Source organism: Pseudonaja textilis, chromosome 13 (assembly GCF_049901715.1).
Source record: "Pseudonaja textilis isolate UNSWEBS1 chromosome 13, rPseTex1.2, whole genome shotgun sequence".
In the NCBI taxonomy this organism is placed as follows: Eukaryota; Metazoa; Chordata; class Lepidosauria; order Squamata; family Elapidae; genus Pseudonaja; species Pseudonaja textilis.
The window spans coordinates 19,798,242-19,822,216 of record NC_142002.1 but is presented as its reverse complement, the minus strand read 5'-3'; the positions used below and the strand labels follow the sequence as shown (position 1 = coordinate 19,822,216).

At 47.9% G+C, this 23,975-nt stretch overlaps 2 protein-coding genes across 3 annotated transcripts in view; one reads left to right on the top strand and one right to left on the bottom strand.

Annotated features, from left to right (window-relative positions):
• Positions 1-366: 366 nt before the first annotated feature.
• Positions 367-8,357, bottom strand: LARP6 (La ribonucleoprotein 6, translational regulator). Its single transcript, XM_026709710.2, has 3 exons — positions 8,148-8,357; positions 4,523-4,712; positions 367-2,761 (listed from the first exon to the last, which is right to left on the bottom strand). The coding sequence occupies exons 1-3, from the start codon at positions 8,318-8,320 to the stop codon at positions 1,697-1,699; spliced, it is 1,428 nt and encodes a 475-aa protein (XP_026565495.2). The 5' UTR covers positions 8,321-8,357; the 3' UTR covers positions 367-1,696.
• A 1,003-nt stretch (positions 8,358-9,360) lies between these two features.
• Positions 9,361-23,975, top strand: part of LRRC49 (leucine rich repeat containing 49) — a 28,109-nt gene continuing 13,494 nt past the window's right edge. The window contains exons 1-11 of one of the 2 annotated variants that reach the window (XM_087941666.1): positions 9,361-9,493; positions 10,350-10,412; positions 10,866-10,953; positions 11,172-11,363; positions 11,813-11,903; positions 12,407-12,610; positions 13,192-13,258; positions 13,947-14,090; positions 16,014-16,075; positions 20,593-20,740; positions 23,632-23,715. In XM_087941666.1, the coding sequence (XP_087797792.1) occupies positions 9,437-9,493; positions 10,350-10,412; positions 10,866-10,953; positions 11,172-11,363; positions 11,813-11,903; positions 12,407-12,610; positions 13,192-13,258; positions 13,947-14,090; positions 16,014-16,075; positions 20,593-20,740; positions 23,632-23,715 (1,200 nt within the window). In that variant the 5' untranslated portion in view covers positions 9,361-9,436. Of the gene's footprint in view, positions 9,494-10,349; positions 10,413-10,865; positions 10,954-11,168; positions 11,364-11,812; positions 11,904-12,406; positions 12,611-13,191; positions 13,259-13,946; positions 14,091-16,013; positions 16,076-20,592; positions 20,741-23,631; positions 23,716-23,975 lie in introns of both variants that reach the window. The other variant, XM_087941667.1, reaches the window with a different exon arrangement.

Below are 23,975 nucleotides of genomic sequence, written 5' to 3'. Positions count from 1 at the left end.
TGTTCCCCCCACCACCACCCTGGCCAACCTTCCTGCTCACTTTGTCTCTTTTTAAAGAAAGCTAACATTAATCACCATGGACCTCTCGACTCCACCACCAGAATATGAGACACTTCAGCCCATCCAACCCGAGAGACGTTTTTTTAAGCACAGATGTTGTTTATTTCATGACACCAAAAATGCCCTTTCCTGCCTGGGTCCTAGACTGGGAAGCATCTCAACACGAGACAAAAGGTGACAGAAGATGACAAGAGTGAAGGGCATCAGCCGTCCCCGGTAGAACAAAGCCAACTCGGGCGACTGCCCTTCCTTGCTAAATATAATATTTGCACACCGATGTTTTTCAAAACGGACATTGATCAAATAAAAGCTTAAAAAGCTTGTTGACAGCGGGCATTAAAAATAGCAGTAATAATTCAGCTCTTAAGGGGTGGACAAGGCGGCTTCGGATGACACCTGTGAAGCGACAGAGACCCAAAAGCTTTTGTTGAAAAATTAAAGGATGGTTCTCGTGCCGAGAGTTGGGAGGGTACAGGTCGCTCTCATCCGACTGCTGAAAAGGGGACCGGAACTTCTGTTGCTAAGCAATGCAGTTGTTAAGCGAGTCATCATGTTGAACCGTATCATCTTTTGTTTTGGCCATTGTCGTTAAGCGAATCCCACGGTCTTTATGTGCATCTAGCTTCTCCTGTGACGTGGCTTGTCAGAATCCCCCGGGGGAAAGTCCCCAGTGACCTTGAGATGCCAAGTGCTCAAACCTCGATGGGACGGTAGGTCACTGCGACCGTTGTAACTGCGAGGACTGTTCCTAAGTCACCTTTTTTTTTCCCAGCACCGTCGTAACGTGGAATGGTTGCCGAATGAACAGATGTTAAGTCAAGGACTGCCTGTATCCCGCAGGCAATGAACTTATCAACTGGAGACGATGTGACCTGAATAAAAACAGAAACTTATAATAAAGGAGACTGTAGCTCAGGGTTGAAAGGAGAAACCTTGGTGCTCTCTCAGCTGGGTGGTTTCCCTGCAGACGTTTCATTGCCCAACTAGTACTAGAAGGGAGAGGAGAAGAAGGAAGGAAGGAAGAAAGGAGGAAAGGAAGGATGGATGGATGGACTGTGGGGTACGGTCCTCCGGGCTTGGTGGTTTTCCTGCAGACCTTTCATGACCCAACTAGTACTAGAAGGGGAAGGAAGGAAGGAAGGAAGGAAGGAAGGAAGGAAGGAGAGAGAGAGAGAGAAAGAAAGAAAGAAAGAAAGAAAGAAAGAAAGAAAGAAAGAAAGAAAGAAAGAAAGAAAGAAAGAAAGAAAGGACTGTGGGGTATTTACTGTTATCCGAGCTGGGTGGTTTTCCTGCAGACGTTTCATGACCCAACTAGTTCTAGAAGGGGAAGGAAGGAAGGAAGGAAGGAAGGAAGGAAGGAAAGAAAGAGAAAGAAAGAGAAAGAAAGGAAGGAAGGAAGGACTGGGGTATTTACTGTTCTCCGAGCTGGGTGGTTTTCCTGCAGATGTTTCATGACCCAACTAGTTCTAGAAGAAGGAAGGAAGGAAGGAACGAAGGACGGACTGTGGGGTATTTAGTGTTCTCTGAGCTTGGTGGTTTTCCTGCAGATGTTTCATGACCCAACTAGGGAACATCCTCAGGGCTACCCCAGCAACCAAGTCTAAGGGAGCACCAAGGATCGCTCCAAAATGGGAGTTTATACGTTCTTGGCGATGTTGTTCCTTTCGTGACTGTTATGAAAACCCTTCGTTCCGTCCGGCCCCCTGGGCAAACGCAAGACCCCCACGGGAAGTCCGGCAGAGGCGGCTATTTTGACGCTGGGCTCCGGGCTACCCACCGGGGTCTTCTCTCCCTGGGCCAAAGTCCGAGCTTGCCGCCGGCGTTGAACCCAGGGGCTACTTGAAGGAGTGATGCTACTGTCTGAAGAGTAATCGGCCGGCCGCTTGGACATCTCGGGACTGGTGCTGAGAAAGGCTCTTCCATCCTCTGCCAACGGGGACATCCTGGAGGTTTTACGCAGGGAGGAAGGGCTGTTCCAGGGACTCGACCTCGGAGAGCTGTTTGGGCTCAGGTGGTGGTTGGGGTAGGATGAAGGGCTCAACCTGTTGGAGGAGCTGCTTCTCCTCGGCATGGGAGACGTCGGGTCGCTGTCTTGATCCGAGGAGCTGTTGGCCGACAAGTCTTCATTTACATCTTGAAGCTCCTCAACTCTTCGGTTCATCGAGCGACTCTTGGCTGGATCCTTGGCGGAGCTTTTCTCTGGGTTCTTCTCCTTGAGGACCTTCTTCTTTGGAGGCTTCGTTCCAATGAGGAGGACCTTCATGGTGGCTTGGTCCGTGAGGCCAAAGGACTCATGGGCTCTGACGGCGGCGTCCACCTCTTCAAACTCGACGATGGCGCATTCCTGGGTCCCCACCGGGCTGTAACGGCCGCTGAACCTCTTGATATCTGGGGGAAGGTCCCTCCCGGGTTTGAGAATCCGGACGGACAAGATGACCCCAAACTGGATGAAGGCCTTGAGGAGATGCTCCATGACCTTCTCCCGGACTTCTCCGTTCTCCTGTCCTTCATCCGGAAGGGGTCGATCTCGAGTCGGGGAGATGTCATAGACTAGAAGCATTCGGCTTGGGAGGTTTTCGCTCGGGAACATGGGAACCGGGGCGCTTCGGCGGACTTTGCGGCCATCTTCGTTCATCTCCAGAAGGTCGGAATATTTCAGGGCATAAGCGGTGGTTCTCCAGTCCCGCGTCAGCTGCTTGATCTGGTAGGAAAGAGGAGAATATCTGAGCAAAGGCCGGAATCATCCAGGGATGCCACGAATGGGCATCAAACAAGAACAGAAGGCTGCGAAGAGAATCAACCAGTTAATTACAGGTAGTCCTTGACTTACGGCTGCATTTGAGCCCAAAATGTCAGCTGCTAAGCGAGGCAGTCGTTAAGTGAATTTTGCCCCATTTTAAGATCAGCTATTTAAGGGAATTGCTGCAGTTGTCAAATTAATAACATGGTCATTAAGTCACCCTTGATTTCACTGATCGGAAGGTCGTAAAAGAGGATCATATTGTTCTGATCAAGGCTTATTGAGACACTAACAAACACACGTTAGTTCCCAAGCCCTTTTTTCTTTATTTCAACGGCTCTGAATTTTAGTCGTTCACAGCCCGTAACGAGTCTCACACAGTTTGTAAATAGTCCCATGGAAGTCCTCCAAATTCCTTCAGGATAAGCCTGATAAGCACCCACCTTTATCTTCCTTGAAGTGCTGCCAGCGGCTAAATGTCCAATTAGTTATATGAGGGCAAAACAGAACACAAATTCAACACCGAGTTTCAGGTTTCAAACCGACCAGAATGAACAAAATTGCTTCCTGCAAAGGTTGCTGTGACAATCATGTGACAATGGGGATGCTGAAACAGTTGTGTGAAAAGCAGTTGTGGCTTTTTTCAGTGCTGTCATAACTTTTGAGGGTTTGCTAAACAAATGATTTGTAAGTCAAGAACTTCCTGTATGACTTAAAATCCAGTGTTGTTGTGCCAACCTGAGCTTATTTCATAAAGTGGGCATGATAAGAGGAGCATTTGGTGGGTCACCTTGGTCTCCTGGACCTTAATTTTCAATGAATATATTTTAGGGCCTCTGCAACCCCCCCTCCCCCCCAGGAAATCAAGAGAATCCGGCAGCTCAAAAGAGTATAAAGTTTTGTTGCAAACTTAAGCTCTCTACAAGAATCTGACCCACTAACAGTCAAGGGAAATGAGCGGGAGATAAGAAAGGCATTGAAGATCTCTTGTGGGCACGCAGGGACTCGTGACTGATGACGCATTTGACCTCTCCCTCTTCTCAGCCTGGTCATTTCCTACAGTCCCTTTCTCCCCAAACCCTACAGAGCTGCCTTGTGTTGTGGTTCTCTGGCAGCCTGTGCAAGATGGCAGCGGAATCGGACAGTGGGGAAGAACGGGGACCAGCCTGGGAGTCTGGAGAGGACACAGACAAAGGTCCTGCATCCAATGCAGAGATGGGGCCAGGACCATTTGGGAGTGGGGTGCTGCCTTCGGAGTCTGGCAGCAGCAAGGCAGAGGATCCAGGGGAGCCTGTTCCCTGTGTGGAGAGCTGCCAGAAGGCGAGAACAGCTGAAACAAAAGGGGTGACTTGGGAGTAAGGCTTGGAGGTGATTGCCCCTCCCCTAAGGGATAAAGGAAGTGCAAAGGTAAAGAAACCTTTGCAGGAAGCAACGTCATTTGCTCTGTTCAGATTAAACCTTGAAGCTCCGTGTGGACTTTGTTCTTCGGTCGAGTTTTTTACAGTTAATTTGCCACTTTAGTTGTTGGCAGCAATTCAAAGGAGAGAAAGGTGGGTGCTTATCTCGAGGGACTGTTTGGGACTCATTCCGGGCTGGGAATGCACATAATTCCCAGTGTGGAAATAAAACAGTTGTTTTAACCAAGCGTGTGCTTAATTACGGTTTCAGAAGCCTCGGTCAGGACACCTTGGCTGGTCAGGCCACGTCTCCCCCGGGACTTGCCTTTTTGAACGAGGTCAGCAGCTTCACACTGATGTACCCCATCTTGTTCCGGCGGATGTGCTTCAGGAGAAAAGCGTCTTTTTCGAGGTTGTCATCGGAGAAATAATATTCTACCTGAGCCACCAGCTTCAGGATCAGGTCGTGCTCGGGGGGCTTCCAGGCAGGAGACGAATCATCCCCGTCATTCTCGCTGCAGAAGGGGAGAAAAAGGGGGGGGGAGAGAGAGAGAGAGCGGGAGAGAGAAGGAGAGAGGGAAGGAGAGAGAGAGAGAGAGAGTAAGAATTGCTCAGGAAAAGAACGAGTTAAAAAACCCAGATAAACAGGGCCATGTGGACACGTTCTCTGTAACAACTGAAAAGATTACATAAAACTGCCTGGTAAAATAAAATAAAAACACATGTGTGACTTTCCTTTCCAAGAATCTGTTCCTTTGCACATTCCTCGAACGTTGCTCAACGCGCTTGGGGGAGTTGTAAAAAGTCTGCACAATTCGGTTGGGCTTCCAAGCAGTGCGCAGGAAAACAAATATTTGCGTATATATATATTTTTAATCCAAATAACCTTAGTCTCTGGGCATCCCGAGCTCCCAAATATTTTGGAACAATCGCTGTATTTTGCAACGAACAGTGTGTCGGAAATTTGCAAAAGGACACCTTGACCCGGGAAAGGAAAGGGAATTAAAGACATCAACAACTAAAGCAAGGGCCTGGAAACCTTAAACATTCGAAGAGCCGCAAAGGTAACAGATAACAGATCATCAGAGTTGGAAGGGACTTTGTAGGTCATGTAATGTAACCCACTCCGCCGCCCAAGCAGGAGACCCTACAACATTTCTAATAAATGGCAGTCCAATATCTTCTTGAAAAGTGATGACGCTGCCACAATTTCCGAGGGCAACTTTTGTTCCATTGGTGGATTGTTCTCACTGTCAGAAAGTTTCTAAGCAGAAGCCCCTCATTCATTTCTGGAGCTGACCGGAAGTCCCCCACCATAGAGTCACCTCCTAGCATGGAGCCTTTTTTTTTTCCTCCTCTACCTATCCTATCAATTATGGAGCGAACCGGGAAACCTGCCCCTTGCTATACAGTCACCTGGCGTGCTGTGCTTCTTCCTCCCTCCTCACCTTTTAACCGGAAGCTACTCTCAAAACTGTGGCGCTGACCGGCAACTGGGAGCCACAGCCGAGGGATGAAAGAGCCACATGCGGCTCTAGAGCAGTGGGTTGCCGACCCCTGAACTAAAGGGAGCCTCCCCATCGGGAGGATAACGGGTCCTCCTCAATTTACAACCATTCCTTTCGCGAAACGTTTCAACCGCGCTGCGATGACCCAAAGGGGCGTGGCACAAAAAGCAACGCAGTCTCAAATAAGCAAGAAGAGCCCCTTTATTATCTCCAACTTTGCTCCCATGTCCAGATTACTTTCGGCTGGAGGAAAAAAAAAACTCTCCCAGGAACAGCCTTTAACGGTAGAAAAATCAGTCCAGAACAAGGCACGTATGCCCACGATCTCCCCCTCCCCAGAATGCAATTACAGGGCAGCAGCTGACTCAGAGGGGGAAGCTTTGCTTGAACCAGATGTGGGGCAAGGCAGCTGGGCTCCTCCCCGGCATCCAATGACAGATGTTCCCTGGCAGCTGAAGGGCCTCCCGCCCGCCCACCCGCCCACCCAGTGCCAGGTCAGCAGGAGAGAGCCCCTTCCCGGCACGGCTCCCCCCCCCTAGGAGTAGGGGGTGTGTGGGTGTGTGGGTGGGAACAGGAGCCTCCTCCCGGGCTGCCTGCCCAGCGTCTGGCCCAGGGGGGAGAGGAGGGGGCCAGCAATGGTTGTTGCAACATCCGGCTGTCTTTGCAACAGGCGAGAGCAATGCTGCTCTCCTCTCTGGCCCGACTGTGGCACAGGGAGCCCACGTGGGCTTGGCTTGGGGCTATGAGGGGGAGGGGAGCCTGGAGGGGGGGAGAGGAGGAAAGGCGGCCCACCCCCAGATCCTTCTCCCTCCCTCCCTGCGCTCTCCCTTCCAAGCTTTTAAACAACAACAAAAAAGATATTAAAATGGGGGAAAACGTGTGCGCGTGTTTCCCAGCAGGGTTGCAGGCCAATCTGTTCTCCTCCTTGCAAAGAGGAGGCAAAGAATCAGCCAGCTCTTCCTTGATTGTTTTTCTTCTGTCAAGGACACGGAGATGCTCAGCGCCCTCATCTCCCTGGGCCACCCCCCCCCACCCGGAGCAAATACCCCCCACACACACACCTCCCCATCCCAGCTGGTCCGGCCGGTGCTTCCCATGGCAAGTGCCATTTCGGTGCCCGGTGATGCCCACTTCCAGTAGAAGCTTGGACTATTCTGACAGATTGATAGATCCTAGATAGATAGATCGATGACACACACACACACACACACACAGATGATAGAGATAGATGATAGAGAGAGAGAAATGATTGACAGAGACAGAGATATAGATGATAGAGAGAAATACATGATAGATATAAACAGATAGATGATAGAGACAGACAGAGAGATACAGACATAGATGAGAGACTGGGAGACATAGGGATGGATGGATGGATAGGTAGGTAGGTAGGTAGATAGATAGATAGATAGATAGATGACACACACACACATGCACACACACAGAGATACGCTAGAGAGAGATGATAGAGAGAGAGATGATAGATATAAACAGATGATAGAGACAGAGAAATAAAGACATAGATGAGAGACTGAGAGACATAGGGATGGATGGATGGATGGATGGATGGATGGATAGGTAGATAGATAGATAGATAGATAGATAGATAGATAGATAGATAGATAGATAGATAGATAGATAGATAGATCATAGATCGACAGAGATAGATATAGAGATAGATAGATAGATAGATAGATAGATAGATAGATAGATAGATAGATCATAGAGAGAGAGAGAGAGAGAGAGAGAGAGAGAGGCATAGACAGACAGACAGAGATGATGCCAGGATCCATCCTAAGCCATTCTTTCCGAAGGGCCCGCTCATTCCTTGGGGGTCTCTCTTCCAAGCACTCATCCAGTCTGACCCAATCAAAACCAGCCAGGATGAAGCCGGGAAGCCTTCGGCAAGCTTCCTTCACAGTATTTTCTTTTGTTGGGGGGCGGGGGGAGGTCATTGGACAACAAACCGGGTTAATCCAACTTCGTTGGGTCTCTTGCTAGGGAGGCGGAGGCGGCCCCTCTGGGGGAGCTTCTCCTTCTCCCTCTCCCCATCCGGAAAGGCGCTCCCAGGAGGGGCTCCAAAGCTTCGGGCCGTGCCCAGCCTCTTCCCGCAGCCCCCGGGCATCAAAGCAGACCCCTCCCCACGGAGGCATCATGCACCCCTCAACCCCTCACCCCCCGGTTTCCTCCTGGCAGTCCCGCAGCCGGTTTTCGGGGTTGCATCTCCCGCCCCTTTCCAGCATCGCCCATCTCCTTGTTTGCAGTGTGTGTGTGTGTGTGTAGGGGGTATCTCCTCTTATGCCAAGGCTGCTCTGGCTGGAGGGGATTCCCGCTTCCCGGGACTCCTTCCCCTCCTCCGCCGGGCATCCCCGGGGCAAATGCAAACCGGGAGCAAGGCGCTAGTCCCTGGGTCGGCCGCCCACCGGGCCACAGTCCCCTTACCTGGACTTATCGCCCCCTCCAAAGCCGCCGCCGCTGCCGCCGCCCCGCCCGGAATCGTCTTCGCTGCAGCTGCCGCATCCCGGCGGGCTCGGCCACCGCGGCTCGTCGTCCTCCGCTTCGGCCACCAGGATCTGCACCGGGGACGGGGACGCCGCCGCCGCCGGCTCCGCCATCCTTAGCGCTGCGGTTCTCCCGTCGCCCGAGCGGGCGGCGCCTCCAGCCCAGCCGGCCAGCCTCCGCCTCCGCCGCGCTCCGCCTCCGAGGCTGGGCTGGGCAGGGCCGGGGCGCCTCGGCAGCCCAGCCTGCCCGGGCGAGGAGGAACCTCGGTCCCCTTGGCGTCTCTGGGAGCCCGCGGGGTTCCAGCACCGCAAGTCGGGGGAACGGCAGCCTCGCGGAAGGCGAACCGTTTCACGTTTGACCCTCACGGCTTCGAGGGAAGAGACTCGCCGACCGTGCTCAGCCTTCTATTCTATTCTATTCTATTCTAAATTCTATTCTATTCTTCATTCCAATATTCTATTCTATTCTATTCTATTCTATTCTATTCTATTCTATTCTATTCTATTCCATTCCATTCTATTTCTATTTCTATTCTATTTCTATTTCTATTCTATTCTATTGCTATTCTATTCTATATTCTATTTCTATTTCTATTCTATTCTATTTCTATTTCTATTCTATTCTAGATTCTATTCTATTCTAGATTCTATTCTATTCTATTCTATTTCTATTCTATTCTATTCTAGATTCTATTCTATTCTAGATTCTATTCTATTCTTCATTCCAATATTCTATTTCTATTCAATTCTATTCATTCCATTCCATATTCAATTCTATTCTATTTCTATTCTATTTCTTTTCTATTCTATATTCTATTTCTATTCTATTCTGTTTCTATTCTATTCTATTTTATATTCTATTCTATATTGCCTGGAGAATTCTGGGAGTTGAAGTCCACAAGTCTTAAAGTGGCCAAAATTGGAGACCTCTTGTCTAAGGTGTTCTCTTCCCCACCCACCCCATTGCAACGGCAACGTCCGGTTCATTTAGGACGGCTTATGAAGGGGAGGCAGTTCTCCCCCCCGCCCCACAGACTGTTCCTTGGGAACCCGAAGTGCCTATGTAATGCTTCGAGCCCGCATTCCCTTTGGCTCTCTGGAAAAAGAAAAAAAAAGCGTACCTGGAAGCCGGCGTTGCCACGGCAACTGCTCGGGCGGCTTCCGGGCGGAGCGCGCGAGCGGAGGCGGCGGACACTTCCGCGCTTTGTTGCGGCGGCGAGGACGGTTGCCATGGTGCCCAGCAAATGCAGGCCCGTCGGGGTGGGGAGGCCGGGCCACACCGTCTCGGTAAGCGAGGGGCCCCCGTGAAGGCCGGGGACTACTACAGGTCCTATGGAGCGCAGCCGGGGGCGTGGAGCATGGGGTCTGTAGTCCTTCCCCTGCTGGGGAAGGCCATTGTGAGTGTAGCTCTCCCCTCCCCCCTCCCCCCTCCTCCTCCTCCAGCTGGACATTTAAAAATAATAATAATAATAATCCGAAAATAATTTTGCATTTCATTTTTTAACACATGAATAAATCCAAAAATAATTTTGCTTTTCATTTTTTTCATTTCTTTATTCATTTCTTTAAATTTCAATCACCTTTTGTTATTGATTTTTTTATTGTCCTCATCTTTATTTTTATTTTGAATCTTTTTTTAAACTTTAATTGATTTTTAACCTTTAAAAAAAAAATTCAATCATTTTAATTTAATGTTTTTATTATTATTATTATTTTTGTTTCAGTTATTTTTTACCTTCATGGTTTTTAACTCTTTTTTTAAAAAAAAAGTTAATTATTTTTTTTCCATTTTCATTTAAGATTCTGATTTGATTTCTTGATTTGATTTTTGTATTTGATTTTAATGCTTTGTGGAAGATTTCTGTTCTCTTTTGTTCATTTCATCCTATTGCTTTGGGCTTCCACCCAGGTGAGACAGACGTCTATATAACTATACTGAATACATTTATTTGAAAAAAATTGGGGGGGTTTCCAAAGGCAGGAGTGAAAGGCCCCCTATTTTATGCATGCATTATTCTAGCAACTCTTTTTCACCCATTTTCCTAAAATCAAGGCTAATATAAAATGTTCTTCTCCCTATTCCTCTTTTCAAGAGGTGATTAATTAAACTTGGAGGTGATTAATTCTCTTTTCTTTTTTGCAGGCCAACAATTACGGAGTTCAGCTAGTTCTCCAAAGTACATCAGCGGCAGAAAGAACCAGAGCTGTGAGACTTGAATTTTTATTATAAACATTTAGAGAATTCCTCCCCGAGGTCCCGACTGAAGTTGTGTAGTGAATTTGGTGTTTTGTGATGTCTTCTGATGTGGGTGCGTAGATGTGTTGTTCTTTTGCTCTTTTGATGGTTACGCTTCTTGCATGTTTTGTGTTGTGGAGAGCATGTTTTGCAACTCCCAAGCACATTCGTTGGCGTGTTGGAATTAATAAAACTATCCTAAATATAGAAGCAGAAACAAGGTTCAATTGAATGAGTGGGAACGGTTTTGCAAAAACCCCTGGAAAATGTAGTCCTTTTAGCCCTCGTGTGACATAATTTGAGACACAAATTAAAATCTTGTGTGTTTCATAATCTCAGTGTTTTTTTGGGAGAATCCATTTTCTTCTGCTTTTCTTTCATAAGGTGCATAATGCATTTCTCTTCTGACATTTTCTATTGCAGCTGGAATTTAGATTGCACAAAGAACAGCCTTATCTCCACAACCGGTTCTTGCAGCATGACCTTGAAAAAACCCATCCTGGAAAACTAGGTATTTTGGGGTGGGGGGGGAAAGTTGCTGTCAAAATCAAGATTACTAACAAATCAACGGTATGTAAGATTGCAAAACAGTAAACCAATAGTGAGATAGTCAGTCCTGATATTTTTCAGAGGTTCATACACCCAGGAGTCTGAAAGGAAAGCTCTAAAATTTGATATTAATCTTTTCGCTGTTGACAAATAATCCTCTTTTTTTTTTCCTTCTAGCAGATGGAAGATTAAGTCCTTTGTCACGGAGCAAAAAAGCCTGCATTCCCATTGCAGCTAATTTTGTCGATACCCCTAGCCTGGAAGTGAAATACGGCCAGGGGTCTCTCTCAGTCTCTGGAGACGGTTCGTTTCCAAATCCTTTGAAGTACCGAGTTCAACAGGGCTGCCACAACGTCAGCGCAAATGGCCCAGGTAATTCTGCAAATCAGCAGGGCTGATGCAATGATGGTCCAAACTGGCTGGGGAATTCTGGGAACCGAAGGCCATCTATTTGACCGTTTCCAAGTTGACGAAACTCTGCTCTAAACAGTCACTAAATCGTTGCCCTTGCCTGCTTCCCAGGGCTGAGAGAAAGTGACTGGCCTAAGGTTGCCCAGTTGGCTTTGTGCTTAAGGAGGAACTAGAGCTCATGGCCCGCCCCCAGTTTCTGGGAGAGCAGGGCCTTGGGCAGGGGAGTGGACTAGAAGACCTCCAAGGTCCCTTCCAACTCTGACTCTAGCCTGGTGCCTTTAACGATGGTCCCTTCTTTTGTGACCAAACCAGTATGTCCCATCAGAGACTGCCAAGGCTGCCCTGGCTTTAAAAAATGGTCCAAACAATTGGTAGTTGAAGAAAAGTTTTCCTTTTCCCCTCTTGGCTAGATAATAATACTTATGGGATCACGGGATTTCCTTTGGTGTACCGCTCGGCAGAAGAGAAAATCCAGCTTTCGGACCGGATGACCCTCGAAAGGTAAACATAAGGAAGCAGGAGGGGGAGCTGCTCTTATTGCAGATGTTTGCAGCTGGACATGGGCTTCAAACACTAGCAGCCTTTGTGTCCCTGGGAGGGATCTCTGTAAAGTGACCAACCAAAGGTTGCAATTTATATTCTGCTTTAATAGATGGATTTAGGGATCTAGGAAGGCTCTCATTTTAGCCGGCTTGGATCTTGTTTTCCTTCCCCAGTCTGCCCCCTTCCCTTCTTCCTCTCCCTCTCTTCTTCCTTAGCTTTTACGGTTTTTTAAAAAACATTGGGTACTGCTTCAAATCTTGGAAATTTAAGAATGAGGGTGTGCTTCGTTTTGTCAGAACCTCCCTTTAGTTACTGGCTGGGGAATTGTGAGAGTTGAAGTCCACACAGCTGAAAGCTTTCCAAGGTTGAGAAACGCTGTCCTAGGGTCACAGTTGGGGTAACCCCTGGGCCACTAGCTGCCCCGTTCCTTCTTAGCGCTGTACCTGGACCTCCCTTCCCAGGCAGAAGCTGACCGTTTGCCCCATCATCAACGGAGAAGAGCACCTCCGTCTCTTAAGCTTCCAGCACAACTTCATCACTCGAATCCAGAACATCTCCAAGTTGCAGCGCCTGATTTTCTTAGACTTGTACGACAACCAGATAGAAGAAATCAGCGGCCTTTCCACCTTGAGATGTCTCCGGGTTCTTTCGCTGGGAAATAACAGGTGAAGAAATCGGAAAAGCCGGGTTCTTTGGGCAGGTTTTATTTGGGGGCTGAGTCCAGCCGCCGAACTCTGGTTTGGCTGCAGATATCCAGCCTAGATGAGCCAGAACCTGTTCGGTTTCCGAGCTCGGACGCGATGGTTAGTTATGTGGTTGGTCTGAGCTTGGCCGTTTGGTTGCAAACCTTTCGTCCCCGTTTGAGGAGACCCCTTCAGTGCGCTGTGGGTTGTGCTTGTCTCAAAGAGCACTGAAAATGTCTCCTCGGACGAGGATGAAACGTCTGCAAGCAAATGGCCAAACTCGGCGCTCAAACCAACAACCTAACTACTAACCCAAGCTGCTAGTATTCGAAGTATTCATTTGAATGGTTAAGAGGGGCTTCGCTTTGGTGAGAGTGCGTTTTCAAGAGGCAACTGGACTTTGATTTTCCTTGAAGACGTTTCACTTCTCCTCCAAGGAGCTTCTTCGGCTCTTAAGGGATTCCTGTCACGTGGCACAAGATCCTTCAAGTCTCCTTAGATCGACACCATAATGGGTTTTCCTTTTTTTCTCCGCCTTCCCTCAACTTCAAATGGCCCTGCAGAATCAGGAGAATTTCGAACCTGGATAATCTTGTGAACCTCGATGTCTTGGATCTTCATGGCAATCAGGTAGGATTCACCAGTGCTTTTGCAGTTGGGTTGGGAAGCAATCGTCGTCTGGCTGTTACTAGGAGCTACTCCTTCCTTACAGCCTGAGTAAAGAAGAGAATGTCCAGTGAATGTCCAGTAAAGGAGATACCAGGGAGAGTCTAAGCTTCAGCTGTTCCTGGTTTCACCATGGAGGAGGAGAGGTGTATTATTCTGCGGCAGCCCAAAATCTGGCGGCACCTTCTCCGATAAATCATTAATTCTAATACAGGGCTCTCCAAACGTGGCAAACGTTCTAAGACTTGTGGACTTCGACTCCCAGAATTCCCCAGCCAGCAAGGAGCGTTGAAGTCCACAAGCCTTAAAGCTGCCACGTTTGGAGAGCCCTGTTCTCATGAAAGGCACCTGGTTTAGTCAGATGCTTAACTGGTGGGAGATTTAAACTGGGATGAACTGGGTGGGTGGGAAGCCAGAAACCAACCTGCCTTCAGGTTAGGGGTTACTGTTCTTTGTAGGCCAGCCAGAGACCTTAAGGGAATAAGCACGTAGACGTGTTCTAATTAAGTGATGCACACTGGACATTTCTACAACTTCCCTTTATATCATTTGAATATATTGCCAATTTCATCGGTGGTGAAATGGTGGCAGTTTTGGGAAGGAAACGAGTGGGTCAAATATTAACTCTTCCCCCTCCACCCGCCACCCCTAGATATCTGTCATAGAAAATCTCAGTCACTTAAAGGAGCTCCGAATGTTGAACCTTGCCCGAAATGGCTTGACCCGCGCCGAGAACCTCCGTGGGCTGGATTCGTTGCTGGAACTCAACCTGCGCTACAACAAGATCAGATTGGTGGTAAGCGCTGCCTCAGCCGAAGCTGCCTTGTTCCTTAAAGGGGTTTTCCTTGGCACGTTGGCGCCAGAGGAAAGGACATGACCTTTAGCTCCAAAACAGTCGGATCTGTCGTCCCCAAAAGTGTTTTTTTGTGTGTGTGTCCCAAGAGGCAACTGGACTTTTTTTGGTTTTTCTTGGAAGACGTTTCACTTCTCACCTAAGAAGCTTCTTCAGCTTTGGCTGGATGGTGAGGAATGGAAAGATTTATATTCCTTGCAGACAGCTGATCGTTTGCCTCTTTAGATAGAGTCCTTGAGGCCACCTTGTGATGACCCAAAGGGGCGTGGCACAAAGGCAACACAGTCACATAATCAAGAAGAGTCCCTTTATTAGCTCCAACTTTGCCCCCGATGTCCAGTTACCTTCGGCTGGAGAAAAACTCTCCCAGGAACAGTTTTTCAGGTGAGGAAATTCATTCCGAAAGCAAAGTACGTACAAACTGTAACTAAAAATCCAAACAAACCTTACTGGACAGGGCAGGAGGAGGAATCGCAGACTTGAAAGGCCAGCAAAACACACACAGTTGGGAAGACGCCAGGAACCCAGATAAGCCTCGACAATACCCTGTGTTCCCAGCTGCAGCTAATGAAGGGAATCAGGGCCCTTTCCTCCCCTGTAAGCCATGCAACCCACGTTGCTCCCTTCTCTGTTCCTGCAAGCCCTAGGATGAAGAGCGGATGCCCTGAATCTCCCTCTGAATTCCCTCTCCCTTGTTCTACCTCTCCCCTGCTCTGCCCAGCCGGACTTTGCCCTTCCCCGGTTTCTTCCACAGCCAACAGGAGCCACCCTCCCGCTCTCTTGTCAGCTGTTCGTCTTCCTCCTTCTAGTCAGACTCCAACAGGGGCGTGACACCCCTGGAGATTTATCTGCGGTCCTCAGGCTCAGAGCTGAAGCACCTTCTCGGGTGAGAAGCGAAACGTCTTCCAAGAAAAACCAGGAAGTCCAGTTGCCCCTTCGGAAAAAGAGAAGCCCCTTCGACCTGGATGATGGAGAGACTCTCCGTAGACGTTTAGCCTGGCCTGTAGCTTGCAGAATTATTTCTGCTCCCACACTGGAGGTTTTTAAGAACCGTTTGTCTCAAATACGACAGGGTTTCCCCGCTTGAGCAGGGCTGGGTTGGACTAGATGGCCTCCAAGGTCCTTTCCTGTCTCTCTTCTTCTTTTTTTCCCCACCCCTCCACCGTTCTCCAAGTCCTTCTGAGAGGGCAGACGAGGGCCGGCTTCCTTTGCAGAACGGGACCTCGCCCGTTTCTCTCCCCCCTTTCCCCCCCGACTCTCTTCCCTCAGGATTGGCGTGAAAGCTGCCGGCTTCCTTGCAGCCGCGCTGGCCCGGTGGGAGGGCTGCCCGCATGACCGAGCCGTTCGACGCGGGGAGGGAAGAGCCCCCCACGGCTCCCCAGCCCTGTTTTGATTTTGCCCTGCTGTTCATTGCGGCACATTTCCCCTCCCCTCCTCCTTGCGCACCCTGCTGCCCCCGCCCCTCCCCGCCCAAATGCTGAGACAGCAGCACCAGAGAGGGAGGGAGGGGAGGAGGGAGGGAGGGAGAGAAGCCTGCCGGCCGGCTTTCAGGCAGACAGAGAGCAGCTGCTGCTGCTGCTGCTGTGTCTGGCACCCCCCCCCTGCCTCTGCCTCCTCACCCGCCCCCTCCTCTCCTCCGCCTTTGCCCGGGCGCAAGCCACACAGTGGGGGGGTTCCCCTCCCCACCCACCCCATAAAAAGAGGGCTCTGCCTTCATTCTGACCTGCGCCACGGAAGTCTCCTCCCATCAGGGCTGCGGGGAAGACTGGTAGGGGGAGGAAGGGAAGCGGCATGAATGCCGGCTCCTCCGGGGTTCTGCCTTGCCAGCCTCTGACGCCGGTGACTCTCCCTCCCACCCGCCTTTAGAAAGATGTGGACAGCCTGCCCAGCCTGCAGCGCCTCTTCCTCAGCTTCAACAACATCTCTTGGTAAGCCCGTTTCGGTCTCGGTCTCTCTCTCTCTCTCTCTCTCTCTTTCTCTGTCTCCTCTCTTTCTCTCTCTCTTTCGTTCTCTCTCTCTTTCCCTCTCTGTCTCCTCTCTCTTTCTTTCTCTGTCTCTTTCCCTCTCTGTCTCCTCTCTTCTCTCTCTCTCTTTCTCTTTCGTTCTCTCTCTCTTTCCCTCTCTGTCTCCTTCTCTCTCTCTCTCTCTTTCTCTCTCTCTTTCCCTCTCTGTCTCCTCTCTCTCTCTCTCTCTCTCTCTCTCTCTTTCCCTCTCTGTCTCCTTCTCTCTCTCTCTCTCTCTCTCTCTCTCTCTCTCTCTCTCTGGGGATCGATTCCAAACCTTTTCCAAAGGGGCTTTTGGTCTAACCGGTTCCGTCCCAACGCGGAACTTGTCCCAAAGGGGCTTTTTTTCCACCCCCGCCCCTTCCAAAAAGAACTGGACTTTTCTTCAACAACAACAGCAACAACCCAAAAAGTCTTAACTGCCTTTGGATAAAAAAAAAAGCACATTTTTTTTTTTGGTTAAAAAAAAAGAAGAAGTCCAGTTGCCTTTTGGAGAAAGCAAGTTTGGGGTAAGCATGACCTGGACGACTGAGAACCTGCACAGACCGCGCGGCACTCGCTAAAGGTGACAAAACAAACGTGTTTTCCGCTTTCTAAAGCAACGGACGGGAACTTCTCTGCGTCTCGTTCACCAGCTAATGTAGGCCGGGAGTTTTATTCCTTCAAAGGGGACACGGACCCAAAGAGAAAGTCTTCTCCCCGATTCTTCTTCGGGTTCCAGACGATCTGTCCTGAGTCAGCCTGATGCTCCTGGTACAAAACAGTGCCAAGGAGGGAGTTAGGCAGCCTATCCTCCTTCCTACAGGTTGGAAACCAACTGGAGTTTTCCTTCCCTGGAGATTCCCGGGTTCCAGCTGTGCAGGTTTTCAGTCTTCGTTGGCTAACTTGCCTGCTGTTCCTCGGGGCTAATCCTTTTCTCCTCGCCCTTTTGTCAAGAAGGCTGCCATCCCTTGAAGTGGAGGGGCTGTCACTTCTTTTTTTCTCTTTTCCTGCAGCGTGTTATTCGTGTGGGTGTGTAAATGTAATTCTGTACCGCAACACCCCTTGAGGATTGCAAGCTTCCCCTCCCCGCTGGCGTGGCAGACTTCATATGCTTTGCTCAGTCTTCGTTAAATCTCCCTCCCCCCGGTCTCTTTTCATCATCCTCAGATGTTCAGCCAGGCCCCTATTGTGGGGGTTCATGTGTATGTTGGGGTGGGGGCAACAGGCAGGGGTGGGGCAACAGGCAGGGAAGACTTGATGCTCACCCTCTCAAAACTAGTTGGGCACTTGGGAGGCACAGGGCGTCCTTCCACTCTGCAGATACAGATAGAAGGAGCCGGCTGGCTTGTAATGAGGACCCCATGCTGGTTCAAATTGGGATGATTTGGGGGCTTCGATGCTCTTGAGATTTAGTAGTGCTACGAGGCAAACCCTGGGACGGAAGAGATGCTGAAGATCATCCATCCCAACCCCCCCGTTTGGTGTAGGAACTCACTATTATGGCATCTCTGAACAGATAAACACCCAACCTCTGTTTTTAAAGCATTGCTCCTCGACCACAGGAACTTGGAGAGGGGTTGACTTCAGCTCCCAGAATTCCCCAGCCAGCACAGAACTCTGGGAGTTGAAGTTCATCCGCCCCTCTTAACGTTGAAATCGGCACCTCTTCAAAGTTGAGGAGCGCTGCTTCCAATTCTTCCAGCAGAGAAGCAGCCTCCTCCTCCTCCTCCTCCTCCTCCTCAGGTGATCTGTTCCATTATTTTCCAGAAAATTGGGGGAAAAAAAAAACACTTAACAATTTTGGGATTTAATATATGCTCTGCTTTAAACACAGCAGCATCGCTTCGATGTGAACACAGCAGCCTCTGGTACCAAATCCAAAGCAGCAACACCCGATCCTATCCTCCTTGCACAGCTTAGGGGCTTTTGGGAGTGCTACAGCGCTTCAGCCATTGCTGAATGCATGTACCCCCCCCCCCCGCATGCAAACTCAAGAGACCCACGCAGGCCTTTGATTCTGGTGGCTATGGAGGTGGAAAGGCTGCAGGCTTTCCTGGGGAGGCGAGCTCTGCAGAAGATCACTTTCTGTTTTGGTTTGGCTGACATCATCCTCCCCGCACTTGGCACTTGCCAAGTTGCACCTGGGCACATGGGTGAGGCTTCCTCTAGCCACTTTTGGCTTCGCTTGTCTGGCTGAGGAGCTGCCTTCGGAAGAGCGGCGGGGCAGGGCCCAGGTTTCTTTGGAGGGGGCGGGGAGGAACGTTTCTTGAAGCTCCTGTAAATGTGAAGCCACCGAAATGACCCGGAGGGCAGGAAGCCGAAAGAAGAAGCTGTAACAGCGATGTGAGTCTTTTGTTCAAAAACAAGAAACAGACTTTTTAAAGTACCATTTACTTTGAAAAACACAAGTTTGAAGAAGAGTTGAGCCAAAGTTGTCTGTCTGTCTGCTTGCCTGCTTGCCTGCTTGCCTGCTTGCCTGCCTGCCTGCCTGCCTGCCTGCCTGCCTGCCTGCCTGCCTGCCTCTATCTATCTATCTATCTATCTATCTATCTATCTATCTATCTATCTATCTATCTATCTATCTATCTATCTATCTATCTATCTATCTCTCTCCATCTCTATCTATCTATCTATCTATCTATCTATCTATCTATCTATCTATCTATCTATCTATCTATCTACCTCTCTGTCTGTCTGTCTGTCTTTCTGTCGATCTATATCTATCTATCTATCTATCTATCTATCTATCTATCTATCTATCTATCTATCCATCCATCCAGACGTCCTTCCTTCCATCCATCCATCCATCCATCCATCCATCCATCCATCCATCCATCATATCTATCTATCTATCTATCTATCTATCTATCTATCTATCTATCTATCTATCTATCTATCTATCTTCACCTCTCCATCTATCTATTCTATCTATCTATCTATCTATCTATCTATCTATCTATCTATCTATCTATCTATCTATCTACCCACCTACGAGAAGAGATGTGCAGATTTCATGGCATTCACTCAAAGCAAGGTTAACTTTACCTTCTATGAGTGTTTAAGTGGCAAAAATGCACGTATTCTAAAAAGCGTGTGCTGGACACTTTCTCTGGGTGCTAAAGCATAGGAGCAAAATGGGCCAAACTTGGAAGAAGGAAAAAGGCCGGCTGCTTTGGAAATGGAAAGTTGAGGAAAAAAAGGGAAATTAAAATGAAACAGAACGTGATTCTCTTGGCTCCTCTCTGCTCTCCTGGGTTGTATCTTGGTGAGCTTTCCCAAGGTCCTGCAGCCCCCCTCCACAGGGCTGTCTCCGCCACTCCCTGAGGCTGGGGGCTCCTACTCCGGTGCCGGACCTGATCCAAGGAATCTGGGGGATGCGCTGAGGGAGGTGGGACTCTGGCGGACCTGGAAAACTCCTTGGCATCGGCTGCCTCCTGCTGCATTCTGGCAGTTGGCCATGATGCAGATTTCACATCCCTTGGCCAGGGGAAGTGGGGGATGCTGGCTTGGGAAACCAGCAGCCGCTTCTTTGCGGTCCTGGTTCCAGGCCCCGTTAGGTGGTCTCAAAGGGGGGGAGGGGGGTCTAGGGGAGAACGTGGTTTGAAGGGGACCTCCCGGTTCCCGTGTTTGGACTTTTCATTCTCCCCTCCTTTAGCCTGGAAATCATGTTTTGGGTCAGCCCTGTTGGGATTCCTTGTTTTTTTTGCTAAGGGAGACAGATGTCCCCCTTGAAGGAATGATGGAAGGATGTCGGCCTTGCGAGGTAATCCAGGCAGGAAGCATTCCCAGAAGACGTCAACTCCCAGAATTCCCCAGCTAGCAGGTGCAGACTTCAAATTCTGCAATTCCCCAGCTAGCAGGTGCAGACTTCAAATTCTGCAATTCCCCAGCTAGCAGGTGCAGACTTCAAATTCTGCAATTCCCCAGCTAGCAGGTGCAGACTTCAAATTCTGCAATTCCCCAGCTAGCAGGTGCAGGCTTCAACTCCCAGTATTCCTAACAGGTTGGACTCAAACTCCCAGAACTCCCCAGTTAGGCTGGACTTCAACACCCAGAATTCTCCAGCTGTCAGGGTGTGGATTTCAGCTCTCAAGAATTCCCCCAGCCAGCAGGGGAGTTTGAAGTCCACACATTTTAAAAAGTTGCCAAAAGCTCCTTAAAGCCCCCCCGTATCCTCCTGCCCCCCGATCATGTCCGTTCTCCTTAGCCCTGTTCTTTTCGCAGACTGCCTTGTTCAGAGATCCCCTTATCTCAAACGTTGCACCACGCATGGTTCAACGGGGTAGATAAATAGGTAAAGGAAGAACCCAGGTAAACATCAAGCAATACCGACTCCCTGTTATAAAATGCACCTTGGGTGTTTGTTGCTGTGGGATTCTTTGAAGTCAAGTAGCCGCAACTGGTTGTGAGTTCGCATTCAGCGACCCTGATTCCCTCTTCTTTTCCCCTTGTATGTTCAGCGTGGAAGACATCCTCTGCCTGGCAGACTCGGCGTCCATTTCCGAACTCACCCTAGATGGCAACCCCATAGCGCAGGAGGCATGGTACAAGCCGACCGTTCTCCACCATATGATGCAGCTCCGACAGCTGGATATGAAAAAAATCACAGTAAGGTCACGGGGCGCTTGGCAAGAGTTTCCAGCGGCCAAGCTACCTTTTGAGGCCTCCCTTCAGCCTTCTTAGGGGATCCTCGTCCTCAGAAAGAAAACCAGGATAAACTGGTTCCAGGATAAATTCTCTTGCCTCCCCCCCCCCAAAAAAATTTCAATGCAGTCCCTAAGAAGCACTGATGATGTTACCCAGCTCGGTCACGAGACGTCTGCAAAGAAAACCACCAAGCTCAGACGGCAACAAGGAACCCACAAGTCTTAACTTAGCAGGTTTACGTTGAATTTTAAGTGAAACCAAACATTTTGACAGCTGTGAAGGTTGAGGGGAGGAAACGCCAATCTGAGTCTAGCTGGAATTTAGGGCAGACAAAGGGTTTTCTCTAAGGCCAGATCAAGTCACAATGAGACTGCAGCACGAGGCCTTGGGTTGGCTGCCACAGGCCGAGCTTTTAAATAAAAGATGTTTTTTTTTTTTTAATAAGATCTTTCATTTTTTAGTTCTGGCTCTTCTGGTATTCTGGCTATTAATTCCCACGGCCTTTTTCAGAGCGAAGAACTTACTACAGCTTTCCTCAATCTCCCACAATCCCGGTGGGCTTCAACTCCCACAATTCCCCCAGCCAGCTTACTTAGATTTTATTTTATTTTTTTGAACCCAAGGCGCCTCTGACTTGAAACTTCCTTTGAGTTTACCTGGAATGGAAAGATGTGGTGCACGATGCCCGTTAGGGGGCGCCCCTTACCCGATGGAAGAGTTGATCCCTGCTTTAAGCTTAGGAGGATTTGAACCGGGGTGGGGGAGAGGGGGGCTTGGGAGTGAGGTGTCCCGGCCTTCAGTTTGTAGATCCAAACCCCAAAGATCGGAGGAAGGACGGGGAGCAGGCGAGAAGAAATTGGCAACACATATTTGGAGTTAAGCTCCTCCATTATTCCTGCTTAGAATCCTTCAGATTCAGCTTTCCAGCCAGCTGAGGCCACAAACCTCTTTATTTAGAAGCAATTCTGGCCTAAAAGCCATTCAGGGTGGTTGCAGAGATAGATAGGTAGGTAGGTAGATAGATAGATAGATAGATAGATAGATAGATAGATAGATAGATAGATAGATTATAGATAGATAAATAGATAGATAGATAGATAGATAGATAGATAGATAGATAGATAGATATAGATATATCTATCTATCTCTATCTATCTATCTATAGATAAGATAGAGATAGATAGATAGATAGATAGATAGATATAGATAGATATAGATCTATCTATCTATCTCTATATCTATCTATCTATCTATCTATCTATCTATAGATAAGATAGATAGATAGATATAGAAGATAGATAGATAGATATAGATAGATAGATAGATAGATAGATATAGATATATCTATCTATATCTATCTATATCTATCTATCTATCTCTATCTTATCTCTATCTATCTATCTATCTATCTATCTATCTATCTATCTATCTATCTATCTATCTATCTATCTATCTATCTATCTACCTATCTCTATCTTATATCTATCTATCTATCTATCTATCTATCTATCTATCTATCTATCTATCTATCTATCTATCTGTATATCTATCTATCATCTATCTATCTATCTAATCCATATCTATATATCTTTCTTTCTTTCTTTCTTTCTTTCTTTCTTTCTTTCTTTCTTTCTTTCTTTCTTTCTTTCTTTCTTTCTTTCTTTCTTTCTTTCTTTCTTTCTTTCTTTCTTTCTTTCTTTCTTTCTTTAAAGATAACCAGTATAGGACCGAAACATTAGAAAAGCCCTTATTAATATTAATTGATCTTTCTGGGAAAGATCTCCCCTTATGAAGAATGGCAGCGGAAAATTTAAAGGAAGTGCATTTTGAGGGTTTCTTTCTTGGGAGAGACACACTCAGACCAAAACCATTTTGGAGGCTGGGAGGGACTGACATGTGATGGTATAAAAAAATGACTGTTTTGTCCAATTACTGTTATTCTCAAAACTTTGCCCTGTTAGCAACTCCTGTTCTTTCCTCTTGTTTGGCTTAAGAGCCAGCTGAAAAGGAAGCGGAATGTTTGTATTTTCAGCATTTATATTAAGGGATTATAATATTTGTTTCCCTCCAGTAAACTCCCCACTAAAACAAAAGGATCATCCATCTTGCTAGGGTAGAATAATGGAGGCAGAGGAATTCCTTCCTTCCTTGGTGGGGAAATCAGACTAGGGAGTCTTACTCTTGATAAATAAAGGTATTAATTCACGATGATTGATTTTTTTTGTAATTTTTTTTTATTTTTATCTTTTACAAACATCTCCTTTGGTGAGCAATATGGTTCCAGGTTTTTACATTTCCATACAAACATGACCTTAATTGCATAATTATCTTCCATATTCAGCTTCTTATCCTATCATTACTTTTTCCATTTTCTATAACAAATATTCTTATATTCTTTACACTTATTTTATCCATTTGCAATTCATAGCTTATTCCATTTTTCTTTAATTGTGCTCATATCTTCTTTATATAGTATCTAAAAATTCTTGTATCTTATTCTATGTTCGTTATTATGCTTTCGTCTGTCATATTTGCAATTTCATCACTTGCTCTTATTTCGTTAATTCAATAAATTCCATCTTAATTTAAATAGTTTCAAACATTTTCCCCTTAATTGCCAATTTGAGTGTACCACCCTTTTATATGTCCCTCAGTTTACTCTCCTTTAACTCATATTAAAAATTACCGTAATTTAATCCTTTTAAATTATCACTTTCCAGATTAATAGCAATAATCTCCTAAGTACTACATATCGCATATACATTAATTTGTGATTTTAATGGACCCCTGTCCTATCTTTGCGAGCCTGGGGGAAAAGCGGCTGCTTGTCTTTTGTTTGTCTTTGACTCCAGGAAGAGGAGCGGCGCCTGGCATCCGTTGCCCTAAGAAAAGAGGAAGAGAAGAGGCGTGAGAGTCACAGGCAGACCTTGTTGAAGGTATCTTCACGACGGCGCCAGCTTAACAAGCCTCGAATCCTGGTTAGAAAAGCCAGGGGCCTTTTCTTTCGTATGGTGGTAGAGGCAGGTGATGCTCACCCGCCACCGTCTCCTTCCCTCTCAACGTGGCTTCGCGGCCTGCTTCCTCCTCCAGTAACAGCCCTACAGATGATGTTACCTAGTTGGGTCATGAAACGCCTGGAAAAATAAAAAAAGCTCAGAGAGTACCGAGGACCCCACAGTGCTTCCTCCTCCTCCTC

What these genes read in the sequence shown, in the direction of transcription:
- LARP6 (XM_026709710.2), bottom strand. Translation starts at nt 8,320, where the DNA reads ATGGCGGAGCCGGCGGCGGCGGCGTCCCCGTCCCCGGTGCAGATCCTG. An exon ending in GGAGGGGGCGATAAGTCCAG is followed by an intron (nt 4,713 to 8,147) that starts GTAAGGGGACTG and finishes CCCCTTCTGCAG; the next exon opens with CGAGAATGACGGGGATGATT. An exon ending in TGCTGACCTCGTTCAAAAAG is followed by an intron (nt 2,762 to 4,522) that starts GCAAGTCCCGGG and finishes CTTTCCTACCAG; the next exon opens with ATCAAGCAGCTGACGCGGGA.